The sequence below is a fragment of the Cucumis melo genome, chromosome 6 (genome assembly GCF_025177605.1).
Source record: "Cucumis melo cultivar AY chromosome 6, USDA_Cmelo_AY_1.0, whole genome shotgun sequence".
Lineage (NCBI taxonomy): Eukaryota > Viridiplantae > Streptophyta > Magnoliopsida > Cucurbitales > Cucurbitaceae > Cucumis > Cucumis melo.
This window is the reverse complement of record NC_066862.1, coordinates 8,157,500-8,181,875: the sequence shown is the minus strand read 5'-3', so window position 1 is coordinate 8,181,875 and position 24,376 is coordinate 8,157,500. Positions and strand designations below refer to the sequence as shown.

General features: G+C 34.1%; 2 protein-coding genes across 2 annotated transcripts; both read left to right on the top strand.

Moving 5' to 3' along the window:
- Positions 1 to 8,399: 8,399 nt before the first annotated feature.
- LOC127149996 (cation/H(+) antiporter 4-like) lies at positions 8,400 to 11,128 on the top strand. The gene is made up of 3 exons (XM_051086616.1): positions 8,400 to 8,600; positions 8,870 to 9,880; positions 9,986 to 11,128. The coding sequence occupies exons 1-3, from the start codon at positions 8,400 to 8,402 to the stop codon at positions 11,126 to 11,128; spliced, it is 2,355 nt and encodes a 784-aa protein (XP_050942573.1).
- A 1,628-nt stretch (positions 11,129 to 12,756) lies between these two features.
- LOC103484221 (cation/H(+) antiporter 4-like) lies at positions 12,757 to 15,512 on the top strand. The gene is made up of 3 exons (XM_008441182.3): positions 12,757 to 12,987; positions 13,254 to 14,264; positions 14,367 to 15,512. Exons 1-3 carry the CDS (start codon positions 12,757 to 12,759, stop codon positions 15,510 to 15,512), a joined length of 2,388 nt encoding a protein of 795 aa, XP_008439404.3.
- Positions 15,513 to 24,376: the final 8,864 nt, after the last annotated feature.

The following is a 24,376-nucleotide window of genomic DNA, read 5'->3' as shown; positions in this document are numbered from 1 at the left end:
TATAAAATAAATATTTTAATGAAATATTTTCTTCAAAACGGTGATTTTCTAGAAAATAAAAATCTGAACAAATACTTTATGAGGATTTGAAGACGGGCCCACCAAACAACTAACAAAGTTATTATATTGCTTCTCTTGGGGACTACGTGCATTAAGGTTTCAAACTTTTCCTTTTCAACACATCTCTGTTTGTTCCTCATTTTAAATTACTATTACCTTAATTCAACTATTGGTGTGAGTTTATGATTTATATGAGGATAATAGACTTCAACTCAACTTAGAATTAGATCAAATGGTCATCTGAGTTTACAAGTTTAATGATCTCATTTCATTTTTTTTTCCTCTGTATGTGTTGGTCTTCATCATCTAAACGTAGTCTGAGCATACTACAAGAAATTGGGGCTTTTTCGATGAACAAAGAGGCATCAGGGGAAAGGACGTTGGGACAAAGGCCTTTCCCCGATGTCATTTTGTCCACTTTTGGGAAAGGCAAATACAATGTTTAATTGATCACCTTTCCTGACGTCACCTACATGGCGTTGGAAAGCAAGTTGCCAATCCCGATGTTAGACGTAATGCGTCAAGAAAAGTGAATAATTAAATAATATATAATTTTTCTCACGATGTGGCTTGCATGGACTTAGTAAAATGTTGGTAATGGGTGGCGTTATTCCCGACGCACTGCAAAAGACATTAGAAATTGTTAAAAATTAAATATTTCATATCATTTTTCACGACGTTGCATGGTGTCGAGAATGGGTTTAGTTATTCCTGATGCTATTAGTAATGCGTTAATAATGTCTGTGGTTATTCCTGGTGTATTACTAATGACATCGGGAATAGTGGGGTTCTCTCGACATTTTCATGGTGCATCGAGAGTTCCACTATAAAAAAATAAGTTTTAGTTCAGTAAATCACATAATCGAAACGAAAAGAGGAGAGAAAAAAAGGAATGAAGGAGGAGAAGAGGAAGAGAACCGTCGTCGTTGTCGTCGTCGATCTCTATCATCCCCTACCGTCGCTCGTCCTTATTCCGATAAGTATTTTAGTTTAAATTTTGGTTTAGTTTAGGGTTATTTTAGTTTACTTTTTTTAAAAAAAAATTAGTTATAGGATTTTGATTGTGAGTTAGTTTTAGGATATTATTTTTTAATAGATTTTGGTTTTGAAGTTGAAAATTTGAAGGGGGTAGGGGTGGGGGTTTAATTGAAAATTTGAAGTTGGGGAGTTGAGTTGAATTGAGAATTTCAAAGGGGGGGGGGGGGGGGGTTAATTAAAAATTAGAAGGGGATGGGTTGCAAAAATGGAAGGGGGGTTAATTGGGTTTAGGAAAGGGGTAGAGGGTTGAATTGAAAATTTGAGGGGGTCGTATTGAAAACATAAGAGGGGTGGGGACTGTTATTATTTTATAATTTCTGTAATTTGTGATTGAGATTTTTTTTGGCGATCCTGCAGTTATGGTAGCCTTAGTTCAATCTTAGTTGTTTATTTCTTAGTAGTTTTAAAGTTATTCATTGTTGATTTATTATGACTATCCTGCAGTTATGGTAGCCTATTAAGTCCAAACTTAGTTTTGAATTTGTTAGTATTTCTGAGGGTTTGAAGTTGTGGTAGATAGTTTGTAAAGTATATATGTTGGAAGGGGTAGGTAGGTTGTAAAGATTGAAATTGTTTATGGTTAGCATGTATTGATGGCTATCCTGCAGTTATAGTAGCCCTTCTTTAGTTTAAATTTAGCTTTGGTTAAAAGTTTAGGAGATTGAGCATAGCTTATTTAGGGGAGTAAGTTTAGGATTTGAGAGAAGGAATATATGAATAATGAAACCTATTTATGTTTTAGGGGATTTAACGGTAGACAAGGGAATATCCCCCTACTTCAAAGAATGGGTGTATCATGGAGAGCCAGTTAACTTGTATAGAGGTATAGAAAACTTTGATGAAGGAACTAGTAGTAGTCACTTTCATGAAGAAGATGAAATGTTGGGTATGCTGAATCATTTACAAGCTCCGATTGAAATAGAAAGAGGAAACGAAGGAAGGTCGTTTGGAGAATGAAATGTCGTGCAATGTTAAGGTAGATGTAGAACAAGAGACAACAAACATATTTCAGAACTTATTAAATGAAGCACGTAATGAGTTGTACCCCGGTTGTTCAGAACTTTCATATTTCAGCAAAAATCTTCTTCAAAATGAAAATTGCCCCTTAAATAGACTAATTGCATGCAAAATTTGCATGTAACTGGATCACAAAAACCCATCACCTCACAATCCATTAACCATTAGTGGATTGATTCACCATTCCATTTTCTCCTAGTGAGCTTGGTGTCATCACCATGAGCTTCCACATAGCCCACTAAGAGTTAGTGGGATTATCCAACAAAATGTTGGATTTTCCCACTAACTTTGGTTAAGGGGCAAAATGATCATTTGACCATTCTAGTCAAAGTCAAACTTTGACTTTTTACCATATTGTCCGTCTTGACTAATTTCGACCTCCCGAGCATGAATTCAAATTTATTTTTCTGAAATTCAAATCACATTTGAATATAAAGTCAATAAAGTTTGACTTTTCAAAGTCATAAGTCAACATTTTGACTTTTCACAACTTTGACCATTTCCATCAATTTCGAGCTTCCAAATATGAATCCATATTCATATTTTTAACATTTAAATCACATTTAAACATAAATCCCTATAACCGACAACTATATCACATATATTCATCAGTTTCTCTCTCTCTACCTAATTCAAACAATTTGAATTATTCCAACATATTGTTCTAAGTTAATTTCGTATGAGATAGTAGAGGAACCTAATGGACTTATAGATCGTGGGCTCCAACGATCTGAGATTAACTAGCTAAACTCTTTTAGACCGAGCTAGTCAACATTCGTTAATTAATAGGTCATTCCACTAGAGTCCCGTAGTTGCACTCCCTTCACTATAGATATATTTGTGTTCATTTGATATAACCATGATCAGTAAGTTAATCCTTCACAGGTTGTTCGTAACCTCGACTGGGTCAAAATACTATTTTATCCCCGAAACTATATCTTGTTCCTTAAGTCCCACTAATTCACTATTGAACATTTGGTTTAAGGTCCAACCTATAAACCGAATCCCTCTCAGGCCAATGAGATGACAGGATCCCTTGTTCAAGAATTGGATTCAGTCCTTAAGGGAACAACCTACCTACTAACCCTAAAGCAAGTAGAAGTGAATTTCATCTTGCACCCTATATCCCTAGCCATCCACCCGGTCTTACCCCTGAAATGGGACGTTTGTTGGGCCAGCGACAATTGAGCTGCCCTCACCTATGCAGATTTAAGGATAATACCATTTGAACAGAAGTTCATAGTTAGCTCAAGATTAAGATTAAGTCACCTAGGTCAACATAAACGAAATAGTCAGTTTATATAGTCAACGGTGTTATAACTTAAAAGTAACTATTTCATGGTTCCAGTCTTATGTAAACTCTTTACATAGGATGCCCCCACTTCCATGTCTCTCCATGAATAATTTAGGATCACTTCGTTTGTACTAACTACAAAGCGGGTCGCATCTATAGCGATTCCAGAATAAGACACCCAACCTTATTCATTCATTATAGGCCGTTTAGACTATATACTCGAACTTGAACCAAGTTTATGTCTCTACATAAAGTTCAAGTCTACACTAGATAACCTCTGGACCTTAGTTTATTGGCTTCAAGATTATAATATTCTATTTTCACTACTAAGTCCTCAACAACCACTTTATTGAGTAGAATATAGTTTTAAACTGCAAACTACGAGTTTTAGGACATAAATTCCAACAGTATTGTCAATGGGGTGAGATTTCACACTGTAGAACGTGATTCCTGACGTACTACACAAAACAGTGGAGTCATGGTAGTCGGTGAAAGCAATGCCAGTGGAAGTAGCGACAGTAATTTCTACGGTGTGTTGGATAAAGTGTTACACGTTTAACATCCGATGGGAAGAAGTGTTAGGCTATTTAAGTGTAGGTGGTATGACACCGTCAGCAACAAAAACCAAAGGACGCATGTGGAATTAGGGTATAAAGAAATCAACACGTCCCATTTTTGGTTCACCGAGGAATCGATCATTTCTACGACATAGGCACATCAAGTATTTTACTTAGATGACCCAAAAATAGTAATAATTAGAAAGTTGTCCAAGTGGTCCAGAATAAGTGTATATGGGACATGCCCGAAGTGGACGATGTTGAGAATGAGTAACTGAATGTACTCAAAATGGTTGTCGACAATCGAGTCGATGAACACATTGAGGATGACATTCTATGCAGACCTGACGTTGATCCTACAGTCATTTGAAGATCGATTGTGCCGTTATGTCGCTAACGACTTCATAGACGATGGTGATGAACAATTGTCACATCAAAGTGGATCAAGCGACGACGAATGATAGTGACGAACCACGTATCCATGTATTTGATTGGTTTATATTTCCAATCTGAGAAGGTATTTATATTTGCTTAGTCAATGTTTGTTTCTTTATGTCCACAGGTACTATGTCATCATTTTCAAGCGGTTTCTAGGAGATAGATGCGATGTTCCTCTAGTTCAACAAAGATTTAAACATTGAAGGAGGGTCGTCCTCAATGGAAGATAATTTGGGTGAGTCTCTCGATACATTAACTCATAATTATTTTAACTTGTTTCTCATATGATTTTTTTTATTCAGCAGAAACCATGAGACATCAGCAGTCTCGACTCTTGAAGTTGGAGAGGTACATCCATACCAATGGTAGGATTCCCATGTCCATAGCCCCTAGATCGAAGAAACCAATAATTCCACACGCTGTTCAATTCTCAGCAAAGCCATTAACGTGTGTGTGAGGCGTACATTTCCAGTTCACTTCTTTAGGTGGGTTAATGTTGGAAGAGAATACATCAAGGTCATCAAGGATGATCTACAGGTACGTGAAATACACAACTCAGTTTTCATTTGAAATATACTTAAGTACCCAAGCTAATGTGTGGTGTTTTCTAATGTGTATCACTATTTTGTGCTTGATTTCAACGATCAAGCAATGAATAGATTTGTTGAGCATCAAATGTTCACTTCTTTCAAGGAGTTCAAGAGCGACTGTCATAGGCATTTCACAAAGTATAGCTACCTTGAACAGGCATGTGCCAACCCACCACACATATTGGTAGGACGTACGAAAGGTTGGCACTTTCTCTTCGATCACTACATGAGCCGTGCATTTCAGGTGAGACTTATATATTGTAAAGGTTATTTCATTCAACTTTTTATATGTATAAAAAATAAACAATTATTTTCATGTCAGAGTAATCACAGACGAACAAGGCTGCTAGACAAAAGCAGCCTTACAATCATAGCAGCAGGTACAAGTCGTCGTTTCTACAGTGATAGCATAAGCTCGCTGAGCAATGAGGTCAACCAGTCAATCGTGTGGAGTTATTCAAGCAAACACACGTTCGATATGGCACGTCATTTCGCAGGCCGCTGATGATGCGCATGTAAGCTCAAGCAATACTTTTGTCTTATTATGTACTTTTATTTAAGTTTTACTAACTTAATTACGGAATTTGTTTCAAAATCAAATGTTGGAACTCCAGTCCTAGCCTACCCTAGAGGGTTCTCATTATGTACTTTTATTACAAAATTTGTTGCAGAATAAAATTTTAGAACTCCAGTTCCAGCCTACCTTAGAGGGTTCTCAGCCACCCTCTAGGGACGAGATATGTGAAACCATTTTGGATAGACGATCGGGCTACTCAAAATGAATTGGTTGGGGACCCAAGCTCAAGTCCCGCAAGATGGCTAGTGCTAACAGTTCTTCGACATTATTTTCGCAAGCCAGAGAGTATAGAATACCACAAGTCATGATTAAGCAGTAAGGAGTCAAGCTTGATGAAGCTAAACGCATGATTGAAGAACAGAGAAAGACATCGGAGATGCTAACTTCACAAATGGAACAAATGTACAAGCTTATAGAAGAAATTGATCGGCCATAGAGGAGACCATGCATTGTGGTACGTATATATCTTTTCATTATTAAGTTTTTTACATTGCATTATTAGGGATATGTATATCTAATAAACTTACTTTTGTGGCATTGTAGATAACGTCGCAAGTAAGGCTAAATAACTCCCAATGCCTTAAGAAGGGTGTCGACAGTTGGTCCAAATAACTCCCAATGAGTTAATGATGTGTTGGGAGTTACCTTCTCTTCAAAACCCTCACAGATCGTAGACTTTCATATTTTGTATCCCTTTTGGAAATAAGAGTTTTGAATGAAGGATTTTGAAGGAGGCGTTCTAAGTAGTGGATCATTCGTTGAAGCTAGGTGACGTGAGGAAGAAGGAGGTGTTTTAGTGCAAGGCGAGAAGTGGCTAGGTGAGGAGAGTTAGGAAAATTTTGAAAAATTTCCTAATTGTGCTCAATTAATGGGCTACTTGTAAGAGTTTAAGTTAAACATGACTATGAGAAATATTAAGCTTACACGTGTAGCACTTAAGCAGGAGCTAACAAGTTTAAGGGAAATTATGGATGACTAATCCAATTTTGGAATATTATAAATAGGGGTGAAAAGTCAAGTAACGTCATGCTGAAATTCTTAGAGTTACTCTGCTGAAAGGAAGGAAACACTAAACGAGAAGAAAATTTTGGGGGAGTAAGCGTTCTGAAGAAGGGAACTTAGAGTTTGTGATTGATTTTTCAAAGTGTTTAAAAATTTTAAAGCTTTCTTCTAGATTTCTTGTTGATTTGTAATGTTGTTTATACGTTAATGTTTATAAATGAATGATTGCTAAAGAAAGCTTGTGTTATGTTTCAAGTAAAATTTTATGTGTGATGATTGTATGTTATGATGTGAATAAATTATTAGTCTTATTCTCATCGTTAAGCTAAATATTATGTGCACGTAAGGATTAAATGCAGTCATGTAGAAACATGGTGGAGTGAAGCTGGCCAATGCATAAAAAGAGCGTAAGCTTTGAGGCCTGAGCATTGTGACCTAAGCAACGGAAAATAAACCAGAAAATTCTCCAATGAATGTTGTTGATGAAAAGGACACCATAGTAGTCTATGCGTGGAATTGGTTCATGTTTTTGGCAAAAAGAATATAAAAGACTAATGTATGTTTATGTTTTATGAATGAGGCATTGAATCTTGTTTAATGAAAATGATCTTACATGTTGTATGCCCAAAGGTTTTTCTAACACCATCACTCACTTAAGTATTTGACTTAAGCGTGTTTAGCTTCCTTTTTTCCCAGGTTAACAGGCGTTAAGACCAAGGTAAGAAAGTAAGGCGAGCTGCTATGCGTTGAGGTGAGCAAGGTAGGCGATTAAGTTTAGAAGCTGCACATGGCATTCTACGTCTAATTTTAGAACTTTTGTATTTAAGGAAGCTTATAAATGTATATCTTGATGGCATGATTTTAAAGCAATAAAGTGAAGTTGTTGTACTATGCACTATGAATATATATATTTCTTATCGATTAATGTTTAAGTTTTAAGTTTCCATTAAGTTATTTGAGTTGCTCTAGGCGATAAACGGGTAGCTTGCTCACCTCAATGCATAGCAGCTCGCCTTACTTATAGTAGCTATCAATTCCTATCACATTTGCTATTAATAATAACTTTCAATTTAAGAAAGCCAGAAGAAATACTTGTAATATTAGTAAATAGAAAGTTATTTGTAATAGTAGCAATCGGTGATAGCAAATGATAGCAGCTATCGGTGATAGCAACTAATAGCATCTATCTGTGATAGCTTTGAACATGATAAAATCAAGAAAAAGTGTGAATCGGTAAGTTTTTAAATTGAAAGCAATCAGTGATAACAACTATTGCTAACAGTGATAGCAACTATTGGTCTATTTAGTGGTAGCATTTATCGGTGATAGCTAGGATTTAAAAAGATCATATAGTGCATTTTTTTAAACCATAGGGTCATAAGCGTAAATTACTTAAAGATGATAAATAACTTGGATTATTTATGTTGCAGTCTATGGCAAGCGAAACTCCCCTACATGATCGCTTAAACATCATACAACAGATTTGAAGGCCTTCTAACAATTATATTTCTCACAAACAAAGGGATAAAAACATAACCCCATGTCCTTATGTTTTGCTGTATTTTTTAATGAAATTTGTTAAAATCAGACATATATAAGAAAAGACCTCTTTTTCTGTCAATTTCAAAATAAAAACAACTGTTCAATCTCTTTATAGAAGGGGTTTTTTTTAGGGTTGCTTGACGTTTTATATTTGGTCAAAGAAAAAAAAATTGTATAACCCAAAAAAAGACATGTGCTGAATATATTATTTTGAAAGCAAAACTAAAAATTCTGCTTCTTGATTATTGATTGCGATGGGAAAGGAGATACAGTTGAAACCAAATATGACGAGTACAATTTGTATAGATCTTCCACCTTATGTAAATTCCAAAGGTATATGGGTTGAGTTTGATGACTCTGAATGGTGGTTGAAGCCATCATTGCCTCTTCTTGAGTTTCAGTTGATTGTGTTATGCTTCTCCTTGGCAATTACATATTTCTTTCTCAAGCGTTTTGGTATCTCCAAGATTTCTTGTCAAATTCTTGTAAGTAACGAAACCTCCAATTAATTCCTCTCTTATGCAAAGAGGTTTAGTTTAAAAGGGCAGTTACAATTCAAATATAGCAATAAAGCCCGATGGCAAAATACAAAAGAACTTGAATACCATATATAGCAAAAACTTAAATCCAGTTCTCAGAGTATGAAATTTTTTATATTTGCAATTGTTTAACATGTTGCTATACGCATAATTATTAATTGTAAAAGTGCTACCCATTGTGTTTACTCTTGATTTTTAATCGTTGGACGAAACAGATAGGGCTGGCATTCGGGTGGTCGTGGAATGAATGGGACGAGGCAAAACGAAAGCATTTGAACGTGGGAAGTCAAGAAGTGCTTGCATTACTGGCAGAATTGGGGTACACTTTGTACACTTTTTTAATTGCAGCAAAAGTTGATTTAAGAATGACAGTAGCAACAGGAAAAAGTGCATTACTCATTGGAATTTCTGCCTTATTACTCCCTCTAATCACAGAGACATTGGTTGTAAGTATGGTTGTTGAAGATTGGGAATTGACATTGAGGCAAAGGTTAGCCCTCCCCGCGTTGAGTAGCTTTCATGCTAAGAGTTCATTTCCTGTTGTTGCTTCACTTGTAAAAGAGCTTCATATTATGAACTCAGAATTGGGGCGTTTAGGCCTTTCCTCTGCCTTGGTTAATGACATTTTTGGTACCTTCATTTTAACCATGCAAGTCCAAATTAGACGATATTATCTGAACACTTCAAGTGTCTCAACTGAATTGGGGGCCTTAATGATGCTCATACTTGTGGCTTTCTTTGTGTTAAGACCTACAATGTTTTGGATCATCAAGCAAACACCTCAAGGAATGCCTGTGAAGAGTTGTTACATTGATGGAGTTGTTTCTTTAGCTTTTTTATACATTGTTTTGGGGAATATAACAGGTCATGCTTCCATTATAGGAGCTTATGTTTTGGGGTTGGCTATTCCTAATGGAGCTCCTTTAGCATCAACACTTGTCAGTAAAATTGAGTGCCTTGTTGAAAATGTTTTTATGCCTATTTTTGTCACTACCTGTGCTTTGAGAGCTGATTTGTCCAAGATTTCAACCACTGCATTTGATGTCGTTTTCACTAAATTGAACATAATTCTGCTTTGTGTGGCCTGTACTGTCAAATTAGTAGCTTCTGTTTCGTCTTCTAAGTATTGCAAGTTGCCCTTCAAGGATGCTTTGGCGCTTTCTCTTATTATGTGCTCCAAAGGTCCTGTGGAATTGATGGCCTACACAGTATCCAGAGACAATCGTGTACGTATGTCTGTATATGCTTTTTCTTTCATTTCTTTTTCCCTCTCTGTTTCCAGTGTTTTGGTTAGTTTTAATTAATGTGAAAATTTCAATCAATTAATGCAGTTTATTGACAATGAGCTTTTTGGATGCTTCGTTGTTTGGGTATTGTTTTTTGCAACCATAGTGCCAATTGCAGTGAAACGGTTGTATGATCCTTCAAGGAAATATGCTGGCTATCAAAATAGAAACATCATGCATTTGAATCGCTTCTCTGACAAGCTTCGACTCCTCGCCTGCATTCATCAACATGAAAACGTTAATGCAATTATTCATCTTTTGAATCTCTCATGCCCTACAATCGAGAACTCAATAGTTGTTCATATATTCCATCTCATCGAGCTTCCTGGACAGATCACTCCCATCTTCATTTCGCACAAACGACAGGGTAACCCCTTCGACAAGCGCTCCTACTCCCAACAAATCATTCGTTCCTTTGATAAGTTTGAGAGAGAGAATGAAGGGACAGCGTACGTGGAATGCTTCACTTCCGTCTCACCATGCACGAAAATGCACAATGATGTATGCACATTGGCACTTGACAAGATTGCATCGTTTATAATACTTCCTTTCCATATAACATGGACCGTGGATGGTTCCATTGAAAGAGTCGATAAAAATGTCCGGACATTGAACTACAGCATCCTCGAAAGGGCTCCTTGTTCAGTCGGCATCTTCGCCCACCGAAGAAAATTAGAACATTTCAAAGCAAGAAAGAGAAGTAGTTACTCGGTGTGTGTTATTTTCTTGGGAGGGAAGGATGATAGAGAAGCACTATCATACGCTAAACGTATGGTAAATGACTTGAGAGTGGAGCTAACGGTGCTCCGATTGCAGGCGTCGAAAGATTATCAAAATAGATCAAAATCACTTAACAGTTGGGAACATGTAATGGATGAAGAAGTTGTTAAAGATTTTAAAGGAAAGTGTTTGGGGGATGAAAGAGTTGTATATGAAGAAGAGGTTTGTACAGATGGACAAAAAACAGCATTAATACTTAGAAAAGTAGTAGATATGTTTGATCTAATGATAGTAGGAAGAAGAAATGGATTAGAAACACCTCAAACCGATGGTCTCGATGAATGGAATGAGTTTCCAGAGCTTGGACATTTGGGAGATTTGATTGCTTCAAGTGATATCAACACTGGAACTTCTTTGTTGGTAATACAACAACAAATCTCACATGACATTTCCAAACACACACTTTAGGAATATATATGTACGAAAAAAGATTTTTCTTTTTCATTTTTGTTAGTAAAACAAGAATTAATGAATGATTCGAATTTTTGAACTTCTTCGAGAGAAGAAAGAAATATGTATCAACTAAAGCTATCTATACATGAAATGAAATTAGGACTTTTTTTTTCGTAAAGCCAAGTTTCCATATTTAATTTGTATTTACATTCATACAAATTCATTCATTATTTCATTTGTTTTAATTCAAGGTATTTGCATGAATAACAATCTTTTTAGTTTGTTTTCCATATTTTAATACTCCAATTTTACCGTTATTAGTATATATGTTTGTTATTAGTATATATGTTTGAATATGTACAGTTAATTAAATTTGTCTTTCACCAACTAACTTAAATTTTTCGGTCAATTGGTGAATTAACGTGGTACCATTCAAGCCCTTGCAATGTTATTTTCTTCCATTTAAAATTGATTTCCACTTGTTAGACTTTTGTCAACTTTGGGGTACAATGAAAACAAATATGTTAGGTGATAATATATAATTAATTTTGTATTTGTTTAAGTTTTTTGGTTAATCGGTGATATTGTTGAGTTTAGTATCATAAATCTCATTATCTTGTAATTTATAATTTGTAAATACAAATTATTTAACAAAAAATTATAGCAAATAGTATAATTTAGGAAATCAACTAAGAATATAGCACAAGGGTAAAATATTTGCATAAACAGTGACTGTTGGCTACTCAATTCGTAAGTTTTTTAAAATGTTAAGTCTACCCTTTGTGGCTATCATTATTAGAAGCTATTATTGATAGTTACTATTAATGACCACAACAAATAGCACATTTCTCAAATTGAAAGTTATTTATCGATAGAATCTATCGACGATAACAACTTATAGTAGTTATCAATTTCTGTCACAATTGCTATCAATGATATCTTTCAATTTAAGAAAACTAAAAGAAACACTTGTAATAATAGTAAGTAGAAAATTATCGGTGATTAGAACAGTCGATGATAGCAACTAATAGCATCTATTGGTGATAGCTTTGAACGTGAGAAAATTCTTTTAAAAAAAAAAAGTGTGTCAAACAATCATTTATTAAATTGAAAGCGATCGGTGGTAACACCTATCACTAACAGTGATAGCAACTATAGTGGTAACATTTATTAGTATAACTAGGATTTAAAAAGATCATATAATGCACTTCTTTAAGCCCTAACGTCATAAATGTTAATTACTTAAAGATGACAAATTCGTAAGTAACTTAGAGATTTACGCAAATGAAACTCCCCTACTTGTTCGTTTGAAGCATCATACAACATATTAAAGGCCTTCTAACAATTATATTTCTCACAAAGGGATAAAAACATAACCCCAAGTCCTTATCTTTTGTTGTACTTCTTGATGAAATTTGTTAATTAAGATCAGCCATATAAGAAAAAACCCGTTTTCGCTGTCAATTTCAAAATAAAATAACTGTCAAATCAAATCCCTTTTTAGAAAGGGTTTTTTTAGGGTTCCTTGACTTTCTATATTTGGTCAAAGAAAAAAAATAAATTATATAACCCAAGAAAAGACGTGTTGAATATATTATTTTGAAAGCAAAACCAAAAATTCTGCTTTTTGGTTATTCATTGCGATGGAAAAGGAGACACAGTTGAATCCAAATATGACAAGTACAATATGTATAGATATTCCAACTTATGTAAATTCCAAAGGTTTGTGGGTTGAATTTGATGACTCTGAATGGTGGTTGAAGCCTTCTTTGCCTCTTCTTGAGTTTCAGTTGATTGTGCTATGCTTCTCCTTGGCAATTACATATTTCTTTCTCAAGCGTCTTGGGATCTCCAAGATTTCCTGTCAAATTCTTGTAAGTAATGCAACTTTCAAACAATTCCTCTCTTATGCTAAGAGGTTTAATTTAAAAAGGCAGTTACAAATATAGCAATAAAGCCCGGTGACAAAATACAAAAGAACTTGCAAATACCACATATAGCAAAAACTTAAATCCCGTTATCAGCGTATGATATTTTTTATATTTGCAATTGTTTAACGTGCTATATGCATAATTAATATTAATTGTAAGAGGGCTACCCATTGTGTTTACTCTTAATTTTTAATCCATGGATGAAACAGACAGGCCTGGCATTCGGGTGGTCGTGGAATGAATGGGACGAGGCAAAACGAAAGAATTTGAACATTGGAAGTCAAGAAGTGCTTGCATTACTGGCAGAATTGGGGTACACTTTGTACACTTTTTTAATTGCAGCAAAAGTTGATTTAAGAATGACAGTAGCAACAGGAAAACGTGCATTACTCATTGGAATTTCAGCCTTATTACTCCCTCTAATCACAGAGACATTGGTTGTAAGTATGGTTGTTGAAGACTTGGCATTGACATTGAGGCAAAGGTTCGCCCTTCCCTCGTTGAGTAGCTTTCATGCAATAATTTCATTTCCTGTTGTTGCTTCACTTGTAAAAGAGCTTCATATTATGAACTCAGAATTGGGGCGTTTATGCCTTTCCTCTGCCTTGATTAGTGACTTTGTTGGTACATTCATTTTAATCATGAAAGGCCATATTAAACGATATCATATGAACACTTCAAGAATCTCAACTGAAGTGGGGGCTTTAATGGTGCTCATACTTGTGGCTTTCTTTGTGTTAAGACCTGCAATGTTTTGGATCATCAAGCAAACACCTCAAGGAATGCCTGTGAAGAGTTGTTACATTGATGGGGTTGTTTTTTTAGCTCTTTTATACATTGTTTTAGGGACTTTTACAGGTCATGCTTCCATTATAGGAGCTTATGTTATGGGGTTGGCTATTCCCGATGGAGCTCCTTTAGCATCCACACTTGTGAGTAAATTTGAGTGCCTTGTTGAAGATGTTTTTATGCCTATTTTTGTCACTACCTGTGCTTTGAGAGCTGATTTGTCAAAGATTTCAGCCACTACATTTGATGTTGTTTTCACTAAATTGAACATAATTCTGCTTTGTGTGGCCTGTACTGTCAAATTTGTAGCTTCTGTTTCGTCTTCTAGATATTGCAAGTTGCCCTTCAAGGATGCTTTGGCACTTTCTCTTATTATGTGCTCCAAAGGTCCTGTGGAATTGATTTTTTACACAATATTCAGGGACAATCGTGTATGTATGTCTGTATATGCTTTTTCTTTCATTTCTTCTCTCTCTGTTTCCAGTGTTTTGGTTAGTTTTAATTAATGTGAGAATTTCAATCAATTAATGCAGTTTATTGACAATGAGCTTTTTGGATGCTTCGTTGTTTGGATATTGTTTTTTGCAACCATGGTGCCAATTGCAGTGAAAGGGTTGTATGATCCTTCAAGGAAATATGCTTGCTATCAAGATAGAAACATCATGCATTTGAATCGCTTCTCTGACAAGCTTCGACTCCTCGCCTGCATTCATCAACATGAAAATGTCAATGCCATTATTCATCTTCTGAATCTCTCATGCCCTACAATCGAGAACTCGATCATTGTTCATATATTCCATCTCATTGAGCTCCCTGGACGGATCACTCCCATCTTCATTTCACACAAACGACAAGGTAACTCCTTTGACAAGCGCTCCTACTCCCAACAAATCGTTCATTCTTTTGATAAGTTTGAGAGAGAGAATGAAGGGACAGCGTGCGTTGAATGCTACACTTCTGTATCACCATGCACAGTAATGCACAATGATGTTTGCACATTGGCACTTGACAAGATTGCATCGTTTATAATACTTCCTTTCCATATAACATGGACCGTGGATGGTTCCATCGGAAGAGTTGACAAAAATGTGAGGACATTGAACTACAGCATCCTCGAAAGGGCTCCTTGTTCAGTCGGCATCTTCGCCCACCGAAGCAAATTAGAACATTTCAGAGCAAGAAAGAGAAGTAGTTACTCAGTGTGTGTTATTTTCTTGGGAGGGAAGGATGATAGGGAGGCACTATCATATGCTAAACGTATGGTAAAGGACTTGAGAGTGGAGCTAACAGTGCTTCGACTGAAGGCACCACAAAATTATCAAAATAGATCAAAGTTACATAACAGTTGGGAATATATAATGGATGAAGAAGTTGTTAAAGATTTTAAAGGAAAGTGTTTGGGAGATGAGAGAGTTGTATATGAAGAAAAGATTTGTGGAGATGGACAAGAAACAGCATTCTTACTTAGAAAAGTAGTAGATATGTTTGACCTAATGATAGTAGGAAGAAGAAATGGTTTAGAAACACCTCAAACTGATGGTCTCAACGAATGGAATGAGTTTCCAGAGCTTGGATATTTGGGAGATTTGATTGCCTCAAGTGAGATTAACAATGGAACTTCTTTGTTGGTAATACAACAACAACAAATCTCACATCACATTTCCAAACACACTCTTTAGATATATTAGAATATACAGACGTGCGTTGCACATGTCGAGACTTTTATTTCTTTTGAAATTATCTATTATTTTTTCTTTTGCAATTATACATACATACTTACACGCATAAAGAAAATAATATTGAATTGAGAAACAACTTTAAAGAAACATAATATGATAATTAAAGAAAATATTAGTTTATTAAACTAATACATTTTTATCCAGTAATCATAGGGATAGAAAAATAAACTTTCAATCTCAAAGGAGAGAGTGAATGATTGAGATGATTTTACTTAGTCTTACTAAATGAGTATTCTCGTTATGTACCGTTTTTTTTTTTTTTTTTGGTTAAATTTTTAACATTTGAATTTAACAAATATTTTGTTGCTTTCACTGAGATCATTGTACAAAATGCAACTGCAAACTATAATTGTTTAGTGGGAAGATAAATTTCAACAAATAGTATTGTCTCTCCTTGGGCCTTTGTTAGAGGTCTTTATAAAATTGAGCAACACTGAAAACCACAGAAAAACAATAAAAATTAAATATCTAATAAATCGCAAAAACTCAAATTTAAGTCTAACTTGTGAAATCATTAATTAATGAGCATCAAAATAGACAAAACCCTATAAGTTTTTTTAAATTAAAGTTCGGATTTTGTATACATGTGTTATTAATTATTAATAGAGTAAAAGAGAAAAAATATTGTATTTTAAGTAACTTAATTTATTAAATTATAAACAATAAATAAATACGAAATGTATATGGTTGCCGTTTTAATTATAATGACCTTCAACACCTCTAAAACTTATTCAATTTTTGTTTTATATCTTTCAACTTCCTTTGAAATTTCAATTATTTTTGATAGGTTTCAAATCTTCTATTAGAATGTTCACCATCAAATCTACAAATTTACCACAATGTATTAATAACCGTATAATAGTTTAAATAAAAATTAAATAAACTATGGCAAATCTAAAATTTGTTTAATTAAGATATTGTTTTCTTTAAAAAAAATCAATGATTAATATAATACAAATGCATGTTCACAATCAAATCTACAAACTTAATGTTGTTATATACTTCATATTGCTTTAATCATTATGTGGGCCGACACCTATTATCATTTTTAGTATAGATATTAAAATCATGTTACAAAATTTTTTAAAATAATGTAATTTTAAAAATTAATGTCAAAAATAGGATTGTTCGAAAAGTGTTGTCAAAAATAGAGTAACGAAGTCGTGTATCGGATACACGACTTCGCTAAATCGTGGATTAGGAGTAGTAATAGGAGTAGTAGTAAGAAGAACAGTAGTAATAGAAGTAGTAGTAAGACGAACAGTAGTAATAGTAGTAGTAGTAAGAAGAACAGTAGTAAGAAGAACAACAATAACAATAACAACAATAACAATAACAACAATAACAATAATAATAATAATAAATAAATAAATAAATAATAATAATAATAATAATAATAATAATAAATACATAATCATAAGAATAGATGATTATTATTATTATTATTATTATTATTATTAATAAGGCGTCTTTTAAAAAATATAACCAAGCTGCAAAATATTTACATTGTATAGAACAATTCTAAAAAGAAAAAAGCTTAGAGGCCCACTATGTAAAATACTAAAAATGTCACGTCAACCACGTCGTCAACAACACGCGCATAATATATTTGCGATCGTTTAGATTTGGTTATTGTTTGGTACGCGATCGTTTAGATATGGCTATAATTTATCTTTTCAATTTTGTCGTTTAATTTTGTTACACGATCGTTTAGATTTGGGTTCTAAACGATTTTTTTTTTTTAAATTTGGTACACGATTTTTTTAATTTTTTTTCGTACACGATCGTTTAGATTTTTCTAAACGATCTTTTATTTTTTTACACGATCGTTTACATTTGACTACTCCAATCTAAATGATTTTTTTCAAGATTCTTTATACACGATATTTTATTTTTTTTACACAATCGTTTACTTTTTTTACACGATCGTTTACATTTGGCTACTCCAATCTAAATGATTTCTTTTCAAAGTTCTTTATACACAATCTTTTAGATTTTGCTATTTTTTGTATACGGTCGTTTAGATTTGGTTACCCAAATTTAAATGACGTAGAAAAAGAGGAAAAGAAAAAAGATGATGGAAAGAAATCACAGCGAAAAAAAAAAAAAAAAAAGAGGAAAAGAAGAAATATGATAGAAAGATTAAACGACGTAAAAAAAGAACCAGAAAAGAAAAAAGACGATGGAAAGAAATCGCAACAGAAAAAAGAAGAGAGAAAGAAAAAATACGATGGAAAGAAATCGCAGCAGAAAAAAAAAAAAAAAAGAAAGAAAGACGATGAAAGAAATCGCAGGAGGAAGACGATGAAAGAAATCGCGAGGAAGAGAAGAAAGATGGAAGGGAAAACCTGGAATATTTAAAAAATGGCTAACTTTATGGGCTTTGTTACACGGGTCGTAAATAGTTTGTTGTTTTGTTACATTTATAAAAGTTTCCCTAATAATAAATACATAATAATAATAATAATAATAACAATTGGGGTGATGTATTTCTAATGGAGGTATTCATATTTAACAGCTAATTAAATATGTCATTGCGACCTGAATATTTAGTTATTCTTGAACCTGGTAATCATGGAGATAGTGATATAGATATAGAAGTTGATGAACTATTTGGTAACGAAGAAAATATGGAAGAAGAGAATGAAAGGATCCCTTCTGAGATATTTACACAAATAGATTGGGACATTGCGAATTCTATTTGTGAACAAGGATCTACATTGGCAAATAGGGATGAATCTGTAGACACATCCTCTTTAATTCAGAAGGGAATGTTATTTGACTGCAAGGAAGATCTTCAGTTAGCTGTAAAAAAGTATTGTGTGACGCAACACTACGAAATTGTTGTAGTCGAATCGAACAAGAATATTTGGTCTGTTCAATGCAAACAGTAGAGTAATGGTTGCAACTGGAGGTTACGTGGAAGTAAGCGTAAGAGCCACGGATTGTTTGAAATCAGTCGGCTGGAAGGAGAGCACTCATGTCTATACTGAAACCTAACACAAAATCACTCACAGCTAGATTAAGTGTTGAAATTCAAAACATAGTAAGAGCTAATCCTAGTGTCACTGTGCCTGTGCTCGAAAAATGATAAAACAACAGTATGGTTACACTGTTAAGTACAGACGAGTGTGGCAAGTGAAAAGGAAAGCCCTGGTTGCCATTTTTTGGTGATTGGGAGAAATCATACAACGAGCTCCCATGCTGGTTGAGTGTCGTTGTACATTATAATTTGGAAACTCGAGTTGATTGATTTTTTCTTCCATCTGATGTACCTGTTGGGTTTTATGTCCTAAAACTCGTAGATAGTAAATATAATCAATTGACCGTCATTAATAAAGTGTTTTATTATTTAATTTCAATAAGTGTTATTGATTATTTTATTAGTTTTTTCTTAATAACCTAAATCCAATAAACTAACATCCTAAGCTGTTTGATGAGTCTTGAACAGTATGTAGAGACATACAGGGATTAATGTTCAAGATCAGCTTAAAGGGTCTATAGTATAGGGTTAAGGTTGGGTACCTTATCCTGTTAACACTATGGATACGGCTCACTTTGTATTTGATACAGACACATTGATCAAATGCGTTCATGTATGTGACATGCGAGTGAGGGTATCCTATGCAATGAGTTTGCATAAGACTGGACCACGAAATAGTAATCACTAGATGTAACTTCGTTAACTAGTTGGATTGCTATTTCATTAGGATGACCTAGGTAACTTAGTCTTAATCCTGAGTGTATTATGAACTTCTGTTTACGAGGGATTGCTTTGATTTGTACGAGTGAGAGTGGTCAGATTGCCGACTCAATATTCTTATCATTTTGGGGACAAGACCGAGTGGAGAGCTGAGAACATAATCACACAAGATGGAATTCACTCCTTCCCACCTTTAGGGTAAGTAGATAAGTGTTCCCTTAAATGGTGTCTCCGGGACTTGAACAAATGACCCTACCCTCTCTATGGCACGAGAGGGGTTTCTGTTTAGTTGTTGGACCATAAACAGGTTGTTCATTAGAGGAGCACTGGTATTTAAGGACTAGAGGTAACCTAGGGGTAAAATGGTAATTTGACCAAGCTGGAGTTACGAACACTTGTGAATGACTAACTTAATGGTATTGGTCTATATCCGTGCACACAGAAATATATCTACAGTGAGAAGATTTCAGCTGTGAGTCTTTAGTGGAGTGTATACACAGTTAACGAATATTGATTAATGTGGTTAATGAGTTTAGCCAATTAATCTCATATCGTTGTAGCTTCTGATCTGTAGGTCCATTAGGTCCCCTTCCTAGCTCATAAAGAGTAATGAGATTTATTTATATTGGTTGTAATTTGAAATGTTCAAATTTACTTTGGGAATTAATATAATGTATATTGATACATTATAATATAAAGTTTATATTTTAATTAGACTTTATTATATAAATTTAATTTTGGATATGATTCAAAATTAAATTATGAGAGAATAAAATATTTGAATAAGTTCAAATATTAGTTTAATGTGAATTAGATTCATATTAAAACTATAAGTTAAAATTTAATGTGTATATGATACATATTAAAACTATAAGTTATGAGAGAAATTTATATTTGAATATGATTCAAATTATGGATTAAATTAAATATAAGATATTTAATTTAGAAATTAATTAATTGGAGAATTAATTAATAGTTTAGTTTAATTTGATTTAATTAAATTTGATTTAATTAAATTAATTAAATTAAAACTATAGGTTATGTGAGAGATATTCATTTAAATATGATTTAAATGAAATATTAATTAAATATGATTTAATTATTTAATTTAATTTATATTAATTTATTAAATTAATAAGGAACGTGGGTGGTTTTCTCACATTCCCAGTTATTCTCTCTAACTTCCCTCTTCTTCCGACTGAAGAAGAGGGAATTTTTTTTTGCGTAAAAAAAAATTATAGGAGAGAGTTCTGCGAAGAAGTCTATCCATTCTCTCTGAAAAAAAAATTCTCTCCATTCCCTTATTCCAATTTTGGTTCCCACAAACCATCTCAATCAGAGAATAGGAAGGTTTCCAAGTGGTGGTGCCCCAAAATTTGGTGATTGGTAGATTCAGAGTCACCAACGAGTGTAAGATTTTTTCTTCTCTGTATTTTTTTCAAAGCATGTTTAACCATAAAAAAATGTTTTTTTTTCCAATGTATTGGTATTTTTAATGTTCCAATTAAAATTGAGTTTCTGTATTTTTTTCGTTGTAAAGGGTTTTCATCCCTTCAATTGGTATCAGAGCCATCTCAATTTTAATTGAGAATTTTAAAAATTTGCATTGGTTAGGTGGAATCTTTGCATTATGAACGTGGTTTTTGCAATTGAATGTTTCTGTAATTTTGGCCATAGATTTACTGTTTTGATAAGATCAAAATGTAAAGGCCCCTGCGTTTTTAGGCATTTAAATTTGTAAATCTGTAATTTAGAGTCCAATTTTTGGATTCGGGGTGTTTTTCTGAATTTTTTGACACCAAATTTGCCCAAAACGGACAACCGGAAGGCCATCAACGGAGAGTTTTTCGATTCTGTACGGAAACTGAAGCGAAAAAAAAAGAAAAAAAGAAAATTCCGCGTCTGGAGGTTGAAGAAGGGATGACGTCATCGTGACGTCACCGAATGTACGGACGGCTCTCGCGGCTCGACTCGGTGGCACTTGTACGGACGGCTCGGTTCGGCTCGATTGTACGGACGGCTAGGCTGTACGGACGGCTCGGCTCGGCTGTACGGACGGCTCGCGTGGTCGGCTCGGTTCGACTCCAGTTTTTTCATATGGTGCCGGTTCAAGCGGTTTTGGGCCGGTTCTTCATATTTTAGGCCGGTTCAAGCATTTTTTAGCCAGTTTGAAGCTTTTTGAAGGTTTTGAGGCCGGTTTTGGAGCTTTGAAAGCACTTTTAGGATAATTTAAGGCTTTATTATTGTAACTATTGCTTTATTTTATCCTAGAGGCCAATTTTACAGGTTCAATTGTTATTTAATGCTTTATGGATGTCATTTAGATAAATCCCACCTTAGGTTAAGCATGTTCATGCATTTTTATATATTATAAATGTTATAATGTATGGTTTTAATGCATGATTATGAATTTCATGAGTAATTTAAAATATGTTGATATTTTAAATATATGAAATTGAATAAGCATGATGCATGACATTACTTAGTTAAATATAATTTGTTATATTTAAATTAATGTATTGTGTATGCTTGATTGTTTTTCATATTTTTTAATATAATTGTTATATTAATAAAAGATGAAAATTAATTTGCATTCTGCATAATACATGCATAGTTTAATATAATTGTTATATTAATATAATGTATGCATGTAATATGGTTTTATTTAATTATAATTTGATTTTAATTATTTAAACCATAGTATGTATGATTATAGGGCTAATTAACTAATTTTATAATAGTTATAAAATTTGATTATTAGAAACCGTCAACCTATAATAAAGAGTTGCATGCAAACATAGGATCTTAGGATTAATTTGGTTTAATTTTAAATTGTTTAAAATTAAATAGACCTAAGATCACATTAATTCTAATAGGATTAGAATTAAGTCTTATTTTTAGTTTTAATGAAACTAAATAGGACAAATAGGATTTAAGGTTATAAGGGAACTCCACCGGTAAAGTTCTGTCTAAGGCTAGGGGTACTTAAGTTGACGGTTTACGGAACACCTCCTACCTGGGAACTGATCCGGAACCAGCGTTGAATTAACCTTATTCCTATTAGCATAAGATGTCACTAGGTAAATTAAATGGTTTAATACACCTAGAAACTTTAGTGTAAAGTTTTATTATAAGTGTTATAATAAGAATAGACTTAGTTAGATTCATTTAGCCGGAATTTAGCTAAGTGCAACTAAACCCTAAATTAATAGAACATTTTAGTGGGAGAAAAATGGTATATATGATATATCAATTTTTTTTGCTCTCACGTCCCTAAGCGTTCACACGTGAGATCCATACTCGGCTTCGTGTCGCCTTGGGCGCGACCTCCCTTCGGAAAGTGTTTGTATGGGTCAATAACAAGGTGAATAGGGGAAATGTTCATAGTAAGTGGAAGAAGGACGCGTGTCAACGTATCCTACGGTCTCCTCCATTAGATTGCACCGTGAGATTTCTATGATCCGCCTGCGTGTCGTCCTGGAGCGCCATCCCTTCGGAGGACTTGATCATATAAGTCGGAACATCGCAAACTCCAGAAATGGATAGGATTTTTTAGGTTAATCTTCAACAGTTGTCTTTCCTAACGGTAGCCTGTTGAAGCGTACCTCTGGGATCTGAAAATGGTAGGGTCACACTTACGGGATGAATTAAGTTAGTTAATGAATCCTTGACCGAACAACGATAGCTAAGAACTATAGGAATAAGAGTTATTCTGGTATTAGTAATTAGTTGAGATTGTCTCAATTCAGAAGAAGAGTAATTAATCACCCTTCGGTAATTTTTGTTCTAAACTTCTGAAGTATCGTTGCAAAAACTAAATCATTAGTTTTATTAGGGTTCTTTGATTGTTTATTTTTGCTGAATTGATTGGATTGTTTTATGTAATGGGTTAAGACAAAGATAACTAATATGGTCAATTGTTTGCTATTTCAGCATGTCTTCCTCAATTATTGCATTGCTTAAAAAAGATCAATTAACCGGTGAAAATTATGCGACGTGGAAATCGAAACTGAATATGATTCTAGTTATCGCTGATCTAAGCTTCGTCTTAATGGAGGAATGTCCTCCTTTCCCCACTAAATATGCATCCCAAAGTGTTAGGGATACATATGACCGTTGGACAAAGGCCAATGACAAGGCTCGCCTCCACATCTTAGCTAGTATGTCTGACATACTAAGCAAGAAACATGAGATCATGGTCACTGCACGTCAGATCATGGACTCTCTTAGAGAGATGTTTGGACAACCGTCCATTCAGATCAAACAAGAGGCAAATGTTGTCCATTCTAAGAGGAGGTTTGTACCTTCATCTTCTGGATCTGAGAAAATTCAAAAGAGGAAAGAAGGGAAAGAGAAAGGTCCTACTATTGCTGTTGAGGACAAAGGGAAGGCTAAGGTAGCCATCAAGAGGAAATATTTTCACTGCAATGTTGATGAGCATTGGAAAACAAATTGCCCTAAGTACCTTGTTAAGAAGAAAGAAAATGAAGGTAAATATGATTTACTTGTCTTGGAAACATGTTTAGTGGAAAATGACCAAAATGCCTAGATACTTGATTCAGGGGCCACTAACCATGTTTGTTCTTCTTTACAAGAAACTAGTTCCTTCAAGCAGCTTGAGGAGAGTGAGATGACACTCAAGGTTGGAACGGGAGATGTCATTTCAGCTCGTGCAGTGGGAGATGCTAAGTTGTTTTTTGGAAATAAATTCATGTTTTTGGAAAACTTGTACATAGTTCCTAAAATTAAAAAGAACTTAGTTTCCGTTTCTTGTCTTATTGAACATATGTACTCAATTAATTTTTCTATGAATGAAGCGTTCATTTCTAAGAATGGTGTACATATTTGTTCAGCTAAGCTTGAAAACAACTTGTATGTATTAAGACCTAATGAAGCAAAAGCAGTTTTAAATCATGAGATGTTTAGAACTGCTAATACTCAAAATAAAAGGCAAAGAATTTCTCCAAATAACAATACCTATCTTTGGCATTTAAGATTAGGTCACATCAATCTCGATCGGATCGGGAGATTGGTAAAGAATGGACTTCTAAACAAGTTAAAAGATGATTCATTACCTCCATGTGAATCTTGTCTTGAAGGT

Bases quoted from the DNA above. Each gene is read 5' to 3' on its own strand.
- LOC127149996 (XM_051086616.1), top strand. From the start codon at position 8,400: ATGACGAGTACAATTTGTATAGATCTTCCACCTTATGTAAATTCCAAA. The intron at 8,601-8,869 runs GTAAGTAACGAA...TGGACGAAACAG, and splicing joins AGATTTCTTGTCAAATTCTT to ATAGGGCTGGCATTCGGGTG. The intron at 9,881-9,985 runs GTACGTATGTCT...CAATTAATGCAG, and splicing joins CAGTATCCAGAGACAATCGT to TTTATTGACAATGAGCTTTT.
- LOC103484221 (XM_008441182.3), top strand. From the start codon at position 12,757: ATGGAAAAGGAGACACAGTTGAATCCAAATATGACAAGTACAATATGT. The intron at 12,988-13,253 runs GTAAGTAATGCA...TGGATGAAACAG, and splicing joins AGATTTCCTGTCAAATTCTT to ACAGGCCTGGCATTCGGGTG. The intron at 14,265-14,366 runs GTATGTATGTCT...CAATTAATGCAG, and splicing joins CAATATTCAGGGACAATCGT to TTTATTGACAATGAGCTTTT.